The sequence below is a fragment of the Callithrix jacchus genome, chromosome 3 (genome assembly GCF_049354715.1).
Source record: "Callithrix jacchus isolate 240 chromosome 3, calJac240_pri, whole genome shotgun sequence".
NCBI lineage: Eukaryota > Metazoa > Chordata > Mammalia > Primates > Cebidae > Callithrix > Callithrix jacchus.
The window spans coordinates 187011555-187026393 of NC_133504.1; the positions used below are offsets into that span (position 1 = coordinate 187011555).

General features: G+C 54.1%; 2 protein-coding genes across 15 annotated transcripts in view; one reads left to right on the plus strand and one right to left on the minus strand.

The window, feature by feature from the left end:
- Window positions 1-7707: 7707 nt before the first annotated feature.
- Window positions 7708-13749, minus strand: LOC103792132 (uncharacterized). Of its 2 annotated transcripts, none has more exons than XM_054252669.2 (2): window positions 11511-13749; window positions 7708-8262 (listed from the first exon to the last, which is right to left on the minus strand). In XM_054252669.2, the coding sequence occupies exon 1, from the start codon at window positions 13746-13748 to the stop codon at window positions 12732-12734; it is 1017 nt and encodes a 338-aa protein (XP_054108644.2). In that variant the 5' UTR covers window position 13749; the 3' UTR covers window positions 7708-8262; window positions 11511-12731. The 2 variants fall into 2 exon arrangements, with proteins under 2 accessions (XP_054108644.2, XP_078223697.1); XM_078367571.1 differs by lacking the exon at window positions 7708-8262 and having other exon boundaries at window positions 11511-11667; window positions 11764-13749.
- Window positions 12956-14839, plus strand: part of KIAA0232 (KIAA0232 ortholog) — a 90904-nt gene continuing 89020 nt past the window's right edge. For all 13 annotated transcript variants that reach the window (XM_035294128.3, XM_078367564.1, XM_078367562.1 and 10 more), the window contains exon 1: window positions 12956-13070. The gene's annotated coding sequence lies outside the window, so the exon portion shown is untranslated. The remainder of the gene's footprint in view (window positions 13071-14839) is intronic.

The following is a 14839-nucleotide window of genomic DNA, read 5'->3' on the forward strand; positions in this document are numbered from 1 at the left end:
GCAGGCTGGGGAGGGTGCCTGGGCGGGGCTATGGGGCAAGGCTGCAGCTTCCTCAGGGTTGGGTCATCACAGGGGCCACGGTCACGAAGCTGACTGGCTCTGAGCACGGGCTGTGGTGTCCAAAGACCCAGGGTTACTCCTGGCTCTGCCACCAGCCAGCTATGTGACCTTGGCCAAGTTACTTAGCCTCTCTGAGCCTCAACTGCCTCATTCATAAAATGGCGAACGTAGCACAGTGCCTGGAAGCTGCTCATTTACTGCAGGCACAGTCACTGAAGCTTAGAATTATGAAGCTGATGACGACAGAGTCCAGCATAGAAAAGGCCACCTATAAGCACCTATTATGTGCCAAGATAAGGAGACAAGAAGGTGATGTGATTTACTTCCAGGCATACAGCAAGAACATGGCAAAGCTGGGACCTGAGCATTGGGATGCGTTGGCACCTGCAGTGCCTGGTGGCTCTGAGCCTGTCGCTGGCTCCCTGGCTGAGTCTGGGGCTGTGCCCTAGAGGTTGAGCCCTTACGGGCACTCCTGCTGGCCTCTGGCTGGGGCAGCACCAGCAAATGTCTTCAGTCCATCTGGCAGGTCTCACTTGCTTGGTCTGAGAACCTGCCCCACAGGCCTGAGCTCCGCAGGGAAAGGAAATAAAAATAGCTGGGTCTGAGAGGGCAGTGGCTGGGCCGCGGGCAGCAGTGCATGCCTTTCCCATGACTCCGGCTCTGCAGACGAGTCCTTCCCTGAGCCACCCTGTGTGCCAGGCCCTGGGCTGGGCGCCTGGGAAGCAGAGTCATGGCAGGCACAGCTGCTCCCCAGAGGAGCCCGTAGCTTGCAGGGTAGCACAGATTTGTCCAGCACAGCACCTTGGGGTGGGGGCCCAAGAGGGCTAGCTGTGGAGCATGAAAAGAGGACTCTCACTCACCTGGGGGACCCCAAGGTACACTACCAGAAAGAGGACAGACACCCTGGAGCAAACAGTCATGAAGCAGAGTGGCAGGGGCATTCTGGGCAGTGGGACCAGCATTTCCAAAAGCAGAGAGGTGTGACAAGCATGGTCCTTTGAGAGAAGTGTAAGTGGTACATCCAGGGGCTCGGCTGCCTATAGGGTCAGGATGCAAGGGCAGGCTGGGAAAGCAGTGAGCCTGGGACTGCAGGGACAATGGGGAGCCAAGGGAGGTTATAAAGCAGGGGTGACATGCTCTCTCCATCTCACGATCCATAGCCTTAATCCCATCAGCAGAGTCCCTTTTCCAGGTAAGGTAACATCGTCACTGGTCCCAGGGATTAGGAGGTACACACCTTTGGGGGTCATATTCTGCAGACCCCACCTCTGTAATAAACTGTTTGCACTGAATCCTCATCCAAAGGCGTCTAGGGACCCCAAACTAGGACATCCCCAACCTTCATTCTGTCCCTGGGCTCCGCGTCATGGACGCCAGCTCCAGATCCTTGGCTCAGCCCCTCCAAAATTCTTGGCAGGTCATTCTCTAAACAGACAGAGCTGGGTTCAAATCCTGCCTCTGCTGCTTACTTGCTCTGTGACCTTGGGCAACTCACGGGTCTCTTTCAAAGCCTCGGTTTCCTCATCTGACCAAAGGGATGAGGGGCCCAAGAGATTACTAAGCAGGTTAGAGAGTCAGTAAGTGCCTGGCACATAGTAGGTGCTCCAGAAACAAGAGTTGCCGTCGGTTACCAGGTAGTTGTAGCCCTTTGTTCCCTTCCCCCGTGCAGAAAATAATCACCATAATTACCCGCTCTTGTCACCCTGACCTGCCAACCCTCTTAGGGGCAAAGAAGTTTGTTTTGTTTATTTGTTTCCTGGATGCAAAGAATCTGTTGATTTCTCCAAGCTTGGCGCTGGCTGAAATGATCCCAGCCAGCACTGACGCTGCCTGTAAGGTGGCTGCAGTTTTGGGGTGGCACAGGAAAGGACTTTGTTTTGTTTTGAGATGGAGTTTCGCTCTTGATGCCCAGGCTAGAGTGCAATGGTGAGATCTCAGCTCACTGCAACCTCGGCTTCCTGGGTTCAAGCGATTCTTCTGCCTCAGCCTCCCAAGTAGCTGGGATTGCAGGTGTGCGCCACCACGCCCAGCTAATTCTGTATTTTTAGTAGAGACAGGGTTTCTCCATGTTGGTCAGGCTGGTCTCCAACTCCTGACCTCAGGCTATCGCCCGCCTCGGCCTCCCAAAGTGCTGGAATTATAGGTGTGAGCTGCCGCGCCCAGCCAAGGAAAGGGCTCTTTTAAGGAGCCACCAGCACCTTTGCCTCAAAACCAAGAACAATACCAGGCCCTGTGCCAGCCACAGGAGTAATTAGGCCAGATGGTTTCAAGGCAGAAATTCCAATAGTCCCTGAAATGCTATAAATCGAACCACAGACAGGAGGTGTGGTGACCTGACAGCAATTTCTCCCTTCAGGCAAGGCCTCCGCGGCCTTCCCTCCGTTTGACTACGGAAAGAAATGAATGATGGATGGCACTGTTTCTTGGTGTTGAATCAAATGGATTCCCTGTGGATACCGTTGGATATTCTTCCTGATCACGTCAACTAGACAAGACGTGTTTTTCGCAGAGGACGTGTGAAATAGGCGTTCTCGCATCATTCCCGACCAGGTTTTGGTGGTGTTGGTTTGTTTCCAGGAACTACTGCTCTCCCTCATCTTCTCCCCAGGGCAGCCGGAACTCGCCCCGGGGGTGGCCCACTCTCCCGCACTGGGAGCGGTGGAGACAGCCAGCAGCACAGGTGCGGGGTGTGGGCTGGGAGAACGCTCCCCTGTGAACTCACAAGGACACACTAGGTCCTTCGGATACGAGAGGCCCTGTCATATGGAGAGTATGTGGTTCGGTGGCCAGGCCTTGGAGCCAGTGGCCTGACTTGCTGTCCCAGCTCTACCACTTCCTGGCTTTGTGACCTGAGGCAAGGCTGGTATTTCTCTCTGCTTCCATAAGATGGGATAATAATGGCACCCGCGTCACAGGGTAGTGAGGGTTTGATGCACAAATAGGTGCAGTCTGCAGAAGCTCACCTGGCACGCAGTGGGCACCCAGCAAACACTAGTCATTTTACTCTGTGGACAAAGCCCCTTGTTAAGTAGATAACAGAAAAAGTGAATCACGTATATACCTGAGGACAGAAACACCATTTTGCAAGTGAGGAATAAGGCTTAAGAAGAAAAGAACCAGGCTGGGCATGGTGGCTCACGCCTGCAATCCCAGCAGTGTGGGAGGCTGAGGTGGGAGGATTGCTTGAGCCCAGGAATTGGAGACGGGCCTGGGCAACACAGTGAGACCCCATAAAAAATAGAAAAAATAGAAAAAAAGTCGATAAAAAATAGAAAAAAAGTAGCTGGGCAAGGTGGTGTGTGCCTGTTGTCTCAGCCACTCCCAAGGCTGAGTGAAGAGGATTGCCTAAGCTCAGATTGTCCAGGCTGCAGTGAGCTGGGATTGCACCACTGCATGCCAGCCTGGGCGATGAACAAGACTCTGTGCCCCCACCCCTCAAAAAAGAAAAAAGAAAAGAGGAGAGGAGAGGAGGGGAGAGGACGGGAGAGGGGAGAGAGAAGGGGAGTGAAGAGGGGAGGGGAGAGGAGGGGAGGGGAGGGGAGGGGAGGGGAGGGGAGGGGAGGGGATGGGAGGGGAAGAGAGGGAAGGGGAGGGGAGGGGAGAGGAGGGAAGGAGAGGGAAGGAGAGAGGTGGGGAGAGGAGGGAAGGAGAGGGAAGGGGAGGGGAGAGGAGGAGAGAGGATGGGAGAGGGGAGAGAGAAGGGCAGTGAAGAGGGGAGAGGAGAGGAGGGGAGAGGAGGGAAAGAGAGGGAAGAGGAGGGAAGGGGAGGGGAAGGGAGGGGAGAGGAGGGGAGGGGAGGGGAGGGGAGGGGAAGGGAAGGAAGGGGAGAGGAGGGGAGGGGAGGGGAGACGAACCATAGCAACAATATGCCTAATAGTCAAAAGGCAGAAGCAATTGGTGTCCATTGACGGGTGAATGTATAAACAAAACTCGGTCTGTCCTGAAATGGAATATTATTCAGCTTTGAAAAGGAAGGAAAGTCTGGCACATGCTGCAACATGGATGATCTCTGAGGACATTGTGCTAAGTGACACAAGTCCGTCACAATAGGACAAAGACTGCGTGATTCCGCTTATACAAGGTCCTTAGAGGAGTCAAATTCATAGAAACAGAAAGTAGAACAGTGGTTGCCAGGGACTGGGGGGAGGGCACAGGGAGTTAATGTTTGACAGGGACAGAGTTTCAGTTTTGCAAGATGAAAGCCCTGGAGATGGACGGCGGTGATGGCCCCACAACGACGTGACTGTCCTTGACACCGGACTGTACACTTAGAAATGGCTGAGATGGTAAATGTTATGTTATGTGTATTTCACCACAATTAACAATTTAAAAGAAATGAACCAACTTGGCCGGGCACAGTGGCACATGCCTGTAATCCCAGTACTTTGGGAGGCCGAGGTGGCTGGATCATTTCCGGTCATGAGTTTAAGAACAGCCTGTCAAACGTGGTGAATCCCCGTGTCTACAAAAAATACAAAAATTAGCCAGGTGTGGTGGGACGTGCTTGTGATTCCAGCTACTTGGGAGGCTGAGGCAGGAGAATTGCTTGAACCTGGGTAGCAGAGGTTGCAGTGAGCCAAGATCTGACTCTATTTCAAAAACAAAAAGAAAAGCAATGAACCAACGTGCCCAGGTCCCCCTCTGGGAGGTATGAGAAGCAGAATTTAGACCCAAGTTTGAGTGACTACCTGACATGAAACCGCTTGCCTTCTATCTATTGGATAGGTAAAGTTTAGCAGAAGAGAATGGCTTCAGAAAAGAAAATACTTTACCAAGGGAAGACAAAAGGAGACAGAAAAAGATGAGAGATCTGTAGGCATGAAGCCAGGAGAATGGGTGTCAGGCTGCTTCTGCTGTGTGACTTTGGCACGCCACTCACCCTCTCTGGGCTTTGGGTCTCCACTCTTCTATGAAGGTCAGGTTGGGAGGGCATCCAGGGCATTTCAGCTCTAAGGTCTAGGGTGGGGTGAGATGGGATGCCCAAGCATGTTGTGAGAGCTCCAGTAGGCATGAGTACTCACCCCACCCCAGGATCTCTGGAGAGCCCACAGTCGAACGGTAGGGATAAGTCACAGACAAACAGCAATTGGCGAATCTACCACGTACCAAGCTCTGTCCCAGCTAGGCTCCTGCTCTGGGGCTGCCATCCTGTTGCGGAGGAAAGGCGATAGACAAGCAAGCAAACAAATAGATCGCAAATAGAAAAACAAAGATGGGTAATGGGGTGCAGGTGCTCAGGGGTGGGACAACGAGAGCTCCTAGTGGAGGAGAAGGCTGCACCCTGGTTAGGGGCCCCCAGAAAGCACCCTGGAAGAGGTGGCATCTGGTTCCCCAAGGCTTTACTGAGCACAGGTGCTGGAGATAGAGAATTCATCATTGTGGGAAGACAGACAGGGCAGCAAACACCATCACCACCCAGGACTCGCCACCACAGGAGTCTGCGTAAGCTATGGGGCAGGAGAGATGGAGACAGCGCAGCATCTCATGGGAGATTTTCCTGTTGAAAAGAACATGAGTGGGGTTTTGGAGGATGAGTAGGTTTCTCAGAGCTGGGAAGTGTGCTCCAGGCTTGGGGAACAGCGAGTGTGAAGGCACGAGCCGTAGAGCTTGGTGCGCCAGGGCTCTGGAGCTGGCTGACAGGTGTCTATGCTAGCTGACTCGGGATGAAGTGGTTAGCCTCTCTGAAGGTCAGTTTCCCATTTTCTCAATGAAGGAGAGTAATAATGCCACCTGGTGAAAGGAGTTATTTTTTGTGAGTACTTTTGAGTGTTAAGTGGTGTAAGGACTCTTTCTTTTTCTGAGACGGAGTCTTGCTCTGTCGCCCAGGCTGGAGTTCAGTGGCATGATCTTGGCTTACTGCAACCTCCGCCTCCCAGGTTCAAGTGATTCTCCTGCCTCAGCCTCCTGAGTAGCTGGGATTACAGGCGCCCACCACCACAACCAGCTAATTTTTTTGTATTTTAGTAGAGACAGGTTTTCAGCGTGTTAGCCAGGATGGTCTCGACCTTCTGACCTCGTGATCTGCCCACCTGGGCCTCACAAAGTGCTGGGATTATAGGCATGAACCACCATGCCCAGACTGGTATAGGGACCCTTGTTCCTCCCCAGTTCTGCATTGCTGGAAACAGGGGTGGGACGTGAAGGGGAACGGGCTCCATCATGTTCTGGGGATGGCCCTCCGCTGTACATCGGCCACCCACCGCTCTTAGTAGAGAATCCCCCTCTGGGACCTCAGTACTCCACAGGCAGCCCACCAGTCCCAAACCTCCAACCATCTCAACCCAATCCATCAAAAGCGCCCCATCCTGAATGTCATATTTTAGGGGACTTTCCATTTGTGAATTTGGTGGCCAAGGATGAGTGAAATTCCTACCCAGGGCTAGGGACCTTGAAGGGCTGCTGTGTTACAGAGATCCCAAACCCTGTTGGTGGTGAAGCTGCCTCTCTCCAGGAGAGGTGAGGCAGGTACACATTCCTGACACCAGGGTCTCCCAGTGTGAGCTAAAGGGGCCTCAGTGATCTGCCAGCCCGTCCAACTTTTCCATGCGAGAAATGGAGGCTCTGAGAAGCAAACTGCCTGCCTTTCACCTGGTGTTTGCTCTAGGCAGGTTCCATGCCAGGAGCCTTCCCTGAGGGGTCTTCTCATAGTCACTTCTTTCTGGAAGACGCCACCTTCCTGCCATTGTCATCAGACCATGAAATAATTATGGCATGACAACATAAACATATATCCATTTTAATAGCTCTCATTTATATCCATTTCCCCTAGAAACACTGCAGCATCATCAGCTTTTCTAGCAATCCTGTATTTTAGGGATGACCCAAATGGGGCTGTAAATCTTCAGCTCTGTCTGATCTTTACTTATTCATTCAGTATACATGAATTTTGGGTGCCTGTGTGGGAGGCCCTTTTCTAGGGACTGAGGCAGCAGTGAACAAGCAGACACAGCCCTGCCTGTCCTCCTCGAACTTACAGTTAGAAGGGGGAGAAACGCCAGAGGAAAATAAATATACAACCAAGCGCGCGATGATCAGTGCTAAGAAGAAAAAAATCAGGCGGGCATGGGGTGCATACCAGCAATTCCAGCGCTTTGGGAGGCCAAAGTGGAAGGACTGCTTGAACCAGGAGTTCAAGAGCACCCTGGGCAACAGAGTCTCCAAGACCACACTCCCGGCACCTCCAACCCCCCACCCTCTTCTCTAAAAGGATTTTTAAAAATTAGCTGGGTGTGGTGGCACACTTCGAGTCCCAGCTATTCTGGAGGCTGAGGCAAGAAGATTACTTGAACCCAGGAATATAAGGCTATGATTGTGAGCTATGATTGTACCACTGCACTCCAACCTGGGCAACAGAGTGAGACCCTGCCAAAGAAAAAGAGAGAGAGAGAGAGAGAGACACTAAGGAAAAAAAGCATGAAGGAAGGAAAAAAGGAAAAGAGGGGGGAGGGGGAGGAAGGGGAAGGGAGGGAAGGGGGAGGGGGAGGAAGGGGAATAGAGGGGGAAGGGAGGGGGGAGGGAGGGAGGGAGGAAGGAGGGAGGGAGGGAAAGGGAGGGAAGAAAAGGGACAGAGAGAGGGAGGGAGGAGGAGGGAGAAATGGGAAGGGAGGGAGGGAAAAAGGAAGGAAAAAAAAGGTGACACAGAGAGGGTGGGTGTTGTGCTATTTTACTACCACAGAAGAGTTTTAAGTATTGTCAGTTGAATGTTGGCCGCCAAAACATACGTCCATATATTAATTTTAAAAATCACTCCCAGCTGGGTACAGTGGCTCACACCTATAAATAAATCATCATTCCCAACTCCTTCACATGCTAATTGTCCAGATGCAGGGTCCTTCTGGGCAATGCAGAGGAAGCCTCGTGAATGGGTTGTGTGGTTATAGTGATGACAGTAAGTCAGAGGCCGGGAGCGAGGTCCGGTCCGGGTCTGGCCTTCAGGCTCAGTGGAGGGAAGCGTTCCTTGCTTGGGTGAATCCCACAAGGGATGGGGATTCACCAAACACAGGAAGGGGCTTCATCCATGGGCAGATGGATCGACAAATGAGCGTTCACTGCTGGAGGGTGCTCCCGTTGTGTGTGTTTTAGAGACACTGGAGCCAGCTCGGAGACAGGAAGTAACTTGTTCAAGGCTTCGCCGTGCCACGTGGCTCTGCTGGACTCACACTTCAGTCTGTCTGAGCTTAGAGTCTGACTGCAAGGCCGTTTCTGAAACCAATTCACCAGGTCAGTGCAGGACTCTACCTCAGGCAGCCAGGGAGAGGGTGGTGTTGGGAAACAGGGCAATGAGGGAAAGGGCACCTGTGCTGGAAGGCAGTGAGTCAGCCATGAACATGTTGGGGGAGGTGGGGGTGCTGGGGCGGGTCCCATCAGCAAGGTAGACAAGCCCAGGAGGCAGTTCTGGCCTTGGAGAAAGGGCTGGGGAGAAAGATTAGGTGTCCTTCCATTTTCATACTACTTAATGGCTGCTGGAGTGGGAGAAACTGCCCTAGTAATATGCAGAGTGATAAGGAGAGATAGGAAGAAATGGGAAGGACAGAGGAAGAGGAGATCTGAGATGAGGCAGTCAGAGCTAAGTGGGGGGCTTCAAGGAGGGATGGTCACAGGTGCTGGTGTTTATTGAGTGTTAACTGTGTGCCAGGTACCCTCAGCGTGAGGCAGACACTGTTATTACTATGCCCACTTTACAGATGAGGAAACTGAGAGGCTAAGGAATTTACCCACGTCAGTGAGCCAAGACGTGGTAGATCCTGGGTTCCAGCCAGTGGCCCAGCCAGTGTGCTTAATCTCCATGCTACCCTACTTCTGGGATGGAAGGTTGCTGGTGACACTGTCGACTTCACCCATGGCTTGGGTGGAGGGAAAGAAGCGAGGAACAAGTTTGGTACAAGAACAACGACGAGGCTTGACATCTAATGGCATCGTAGTCTGCAGGAGACAACCACACCTGTGACCCGGTCTGCCCTGCAACGGGTGGGCGAGCAGTCATCTCTCTGTCCTCTAATGTACTAGGAAGCCGAAGCCCTCGGAAGGTCAGGGAATTGCTTGAGGTCACACCACGAGGCTGTGCCGGAGGCTTGAACTCAACTCTTTAGGCCTGGAATGGTGTTTACTACCCCTAAGAGGAATGGAGAGCCCATCTAGATGCGGGTGCTGGCCTGGGGTGATTCAGAGAGGCGGCCATGACGTGGGCCACCCTGACTGATAGCATCTGAGCTGTGATGCCCAGTTAGCATCCCAAGTGAGGGTCTTGGTCCCATGGGGAGGCAATGGGGAGCTTATCTGGTCATGGTTTTATCTTGGCCTCACTCATTTAAAAGTCATCTCATGATGGACGTTCATGATACTGTGGGGCCCAGGAGCAAGCACAGGGATGGAATGAAATCCTGGCACTGCCTCTTGGTAGCAGGTGGCCTGGGCGAGCCACCTAATGTCTCCAGAGAAGATTTGGCTTCTCTGACTGCAAACTGGGGATCGTCTCTCCCCTGCCTGGTACTGTGGGAGCTGAGAACAATGTGAGTAAAGCACTTGGTACGCACCTGGGGGTCAGAAAACAGGAGCTGGCATTGTTCGTGTCAGGTGACAGGTGAGGGTTTGTACATCTTCTATCAAAGTGTAGCTTCGTTGAAATTTTGTTTCTAAATCTCTCTCTCACACACACATGCACGCACGCACGCATGCACTCACAGAACAGAGGAGACTTCTGGAATCTTCCTGCCCAAGTACCTTGTGCGGATGGCAAAACTGAGGCCCAGAGACGGAAATTATATACCCAAGATCACAGAGTCAAAGGGGCCTGGTCCCTGCCTGCCGTCAGTCCGAGTATTGCATGACATCACAAAGCGTCATGCTGTTCACTAAGCATGCACTTTACACAATCACTGCCCCACATGGCAGCCACCCAGCCTCATCCCTGCTGTTCACTAAGCATGCACTTTACACAATCACTGCCCCACACGGCAGCCACCAGAATCCTTGCTGGCATCAAACATCCAAGTCAGAGGCACTCGGAGTCGTCAGCTTCCTCTGGCATTGTCTCACCTGGGTGTAGGGGTTAAAAAGCCATGGCAGGTGCTCCAGAGACTGGAGAAATAAACGATCTCAGACTTACACAGGAGACCACAATGGGTCCCTCCTGGAAAATGCTGAAGGGGGAGCCCACTACCTCCACGTCAACCCTCCTTAACACAGGGGTCCTCTGGCCTCATTTGCATTCCCTAGGGATCTTAGCCCACAAGAGGGAGAAAGCTACTGTTCTCCTGAGTTTAAGTTGGCTGATCTCTGCCCGAGAGATTTAAGGAAGGTCGTGGGGAGCATGGCACACTGCAGGGGGTGAGGGGCTCATGCAGAAGAGCCCTGTTCCTGATTGCTTTAGGGAAGGTGGGATTGTTTTCTCCCCGACGTCACTCTGACTACATCACAGATGATCGTTCAGTCCTTCCCTACAACCTGGCAGGCCTCGTGCTGGGCTCTGGGCATATGAAAATAAACACCACAGGCAAGATGCCTACTCTTGTGAGACACAGGTCTGAGTGAGGAGGCTGAGATGAAAGAGGACACAAACATACAAACAAGATCATCTCAGCTACTGACCAGAGCTGTGAATAAAGAAACGAAACAGAGCAGTGGCATCACGACTGGGAAGGCTGGCTACTCCACACTGGCATCCAGAAGATGTCTCTGGGCAGGTGACATTGCAGCTGGGCCTTTAACAAGAAGGCACCAGCCACGTGGAGGTCTGGGGAGGGAGTTCCTCAAAGAAATCAGCAGATGCAAAGGCCCTAAGGCTGGAATCAGCTGAGACTTCTAGGACTTTTATTAAAAGAATTTGGAGGACAGGGGGCTATTTTGTTAAGTAAACAAGACCCTTTCTTTCCCTAACTTGTCACCTTTCCCCACCCGCCTCCAAATCCTATTAATCCTAGATAATTCCCACTTAATTTAAACACCTCTTCTAAGAAGCCTTCGGATTCTACTAGTTCATGGTAGAACTAGTATAGAAACTGGTCTGCGGTAAAATAATAAAAATAAAAAAGGTCAATAAACTCTGTGTGTGTGTGTGTGTGTGTGTGTGTGTGTGTGTGTCAGTCACTATGCAGGTGCCAACTGTGTTTCCTTTCTTCCAAGACAGATATATTGTTACCACTTTTCAAAAAAATTTTACTGTTAATACTTTTGTAAAGTATGATGTAGATGACAGATATGTCACAAATGTAGCAGAAATCAAAAGCTGACCCTGCTCTGCAAATCCCGAATACTTTGGTCTGTGAAGTCCCAGACGCTGCGGGCACCTGTGAACTAGGCTCTGAAGCTCTATTACCCTCCCCTCCTTTACTCTCAGATGGCCCTAGATTTCCCATACCCTTTCCATTCTGGTACTGAGCCAGGCCCACAGCAAGCACTCAGAAGATGCTGACTGAACCAACGCATTGTGATTTATGATGAGATACACTCACCTGAGAGAATGCTGAAAATAAAATAAAAAAAAAAAGAATGCTTGTGCTTCTCCCACAAGCCTGTGAGCTGGTGCAGCAAACCGGTAAAGGCGGGCAGCAGTGGAAAGGAAACGAGCCTGTATGTCAGAGCCAGGAGCCGGGGTTCACATCGTGTCTCCTGCAAGAGGTGGGGTAGCCGGGTCAGAAGGCCCTGCCCACTCTCTAGCCGCCAGACTTGGGTGAAACCACTTTCTCTGAGCCTCGGCTTCCTTACCAGTTAAATGGGGATGGCAAAGCTTTGTCCCACGCTTCTTATAAAGAACAAAAGAAATGTTTGCAGAAAAACACTGTGCAGGTAGTATGTAAGTGGCACGTCTTCAGTCTGATCTTCCAGCCCCTCCTGCATGGAGCATCCAGCCGATTCAGCAGATGACCTCTTTCCAGTTTCAGCGTCTGCTTCTCCCACAAGCCTGTGAGCTGGTGCAGGAAATTCTCCTACAGGTTCCGAACAGAAACGCATAGTGCCTGGCACCTAACGGGTGCTCCATAAATGAACAAATGACCCCAGGTAAGGCACTCCTCCTACCGGACCTATTTCCTCTAAGTACTCTCCCTTCCTTTTCCAGATCCATGATACTTATTTGCTTTTTTAGAACAGGTCTAGGAGTCACATTTAAGGAAGGCGGGTGGGTGTGAAGAGACTTTGATTAAAAGGTTAAGCACATTTTTGGTTTCCACTTTCGAATCTTCCAGAATTTAGTTTTGCCTACTTAATAAAAAAAAAAGAGCCATGTCACATTTCTTTAGCGTGTCTTCTGGGTTCCTTAACAACAACAACAAAACATTAAAATCTTTATTTTAAACCGCCTACTCCAGCCATCCCAGGACGCGGCGAGGAGGGGGCGCGGACAGGTGGCGCGCGTGCCCGGGAAGGCGGGGGCTGCACCGCGCCGCGGGCGGGGCCGTGCACGCCGAGCCCCACTTCCCCAGCCCCACTTCCCCATCGCGCGCCGGGGGCGGGGCGCGGCGGCGGAGGTCGGGGGCTTCTGCCGAGGGCAGTCCCACGTGCCCCTCCGAGGGAGGCGTCTCTTCTCCGATGCTCACCACACTGGTGGGCTCCCGCTTCCTCTCTGCCCTCTCACCTCGCAGCGGCTTCCGCCGCCCCCGCCTGGCTGCACTGCGCGCCCAGGGCCCTAGACCCCCGCCCCCCAGGCCCCAGCGCCGGCCTGTCCCCCGGCGCCCTCAGCCTGTGGCCCACAGCCCGCGCGCGCCCGCGGCTCCGCCGGAGGGAGGGGCAGGGGCGGGGCCCGGCCGGCGCTGATGTAATCCCGGCACCCGGGCGGAAGGATATGGAGCGCGCCCCTGGTTGGCGGGGCGCTGAGGCCAGTTGCCGGGTAACGGAGCGGAGCGGCTCCCGGCGCGCCGCCTCCCGCCCTCCGCCGAGTGGCGCTGGGGCCGCCGCCGCCGCTTTACGTAAGGCGCAGGCCAGGGCCGCCCGGCGCTCGGCAGCCGCCCGCAGCCCCTCGGAGCCAGAGGAGAGGCGCCCCCGCCGGCCGCCGCGCCGCCCGGCAGCCTCGGCAGGTACCGCGGGCAGGCGGCGGGGAGGGAGGGCGCGGGGCGGCCCCTCGGCTGGGTGGGCGCGGGTCTGGGCAGGCCGGCCTCTGGCCGCCGTGGAGCTCCCGGGCCAGCCTGCGGGAGGCCGGGCCGCCGCCGATGGCTTCGGGGCCAGCCTGAGGGAGACCGGACCGGCGCCGTGGGGCTCCGGGGCCAGACCGAGGGAGGCCGGGCGGCCGCCGGGGGCTCCGGGGCCAGCTTAAGGGAGGCCGGGCCGCCGCCGATGGCTCCGGGTCCAGCCTGAGGGAGACCGGGCCGCCGCCGGGGGCTCTGGAGCCAGACCGAGGGAGGCCCGGCCGCCTCAGACCCTGGTGGTGCCCGGGCGTGCGGGTGAGCTGCGGGCCCTGGGACCCCCGCCCAGACCCCGGGACGCCGGGACCCCGGCTTGCGGCTCGTGCGCCCGGGTGGGCAGCGGACGATGAGTCCGCACAATGGGTTGCCGTCAGCAGCCTCCTGCCTGGGGCAGGTGTCGCCGCGCCGGGGAGGCTCTTTTGGGGGACGTGGGGCGGGGGCGCGGAGCCCCGAAAGCGGGCGCGGGAGGAAGGCTTCTACCGGCGGGAGGCGCCGGACGTCCCCGGCAGCGGGGTCAGGCCGGCAGGCTGGGCCGCTCTCTCGCGTCCCCTCCGTTCCCCTCCCCTCCAGCATTGTCCTTTTGGGGCCCGGGGAAGGGAAAACCGCGGGGCGGGGGAGGAGAGCGGCCGGCGGGCGGGGCCGGGAGGCCGGCTGAGTGACGGACGCGCCGGCCTATGGCGCGGAGCGCGGCGCGAGGGGCGGGCCTGGAGGGCGGGGCCGGTGTGGCGCAAGGTTTGGCGAAGGTTACAGCTGGAGCTGGAAGTGACAGGCCCACAGTCACCCTCGCGCCGCCGGGCAGACCCCGGTGCATGGGGCGCCCCGAGATGCTGCAGAGCCTCTTCCTGCTCCTTTCCAAGAATACGCGTCTCCAGCAGGCATTTCTAGAACTCCCTGCTTCTTCCCGCTGGAGAAACCATGTGTGTCTTGTTGGAAATGCTTCGTGTTGCCCTAGAATTCCATTTGCCTCTTGTGCGCAGATGACAGGAACTGCTGAGCTCTTGGTATAGACCCCTAAATCATGCAGAACTGTTTTGATTTCTTTTTTGCCACCTTTCTGTTTTTGTCCTCTATAGGAAAGCTATAAAGACTTAACCCAGTTGAAAACAAAGGTTTTGGAGAGGAGGCATGCGATTCTTGGAAAAATTTATATTAATGGAGTTCTTGCTCATTATTACCTGAGTTGGATACTTTGACTTATTGCCCAAGTTTCTAAGAAGGGGTTTTACATTTCTGGGTCTTGTTTTTAAAACTGTTAGAAAGCTCGTGAGGGGGTAGGGACAAGCAGTTTTGATAATAGGCGATGCTGTGGGTAAAACTGTATGGGAATCCCCAAGATAGATGCCTCCTGTGCAAAATAAGACCCATTCCAGAACACTTTGACCATTTCGTGGACTTCGAATTTAAAGGGGGGGGCGGGGGAGTGGAATATATCATCCTGCGTTCTCAAGGTCATGTATTCTTCCATCAGTTATTTTGGATTGAACCATTTTTAAATAGGTCTCAGAGTCTCTCTGTCGTTTCCTTATGACAGAACCTGTTTCCAAGACTGTGCCTTTGCATACCTGTAGAAGCTCCTTTCAATTAATCCATCTTACAACTCAGATCCAATTGCTGTGCTTGCTAAATAATGAATTTTTAATCATTCAAAAGGTAGTTTACTGCTT

Coding starts and splice junctions, on each gene's coding strand:
- LOC103792132 (XM_054252669.2), bottom strand. CDS start 13,748: ATGCTGGAGGGGAGGGGAACGGAGGGGACGCGAGAGAGCGGCCCAGCC.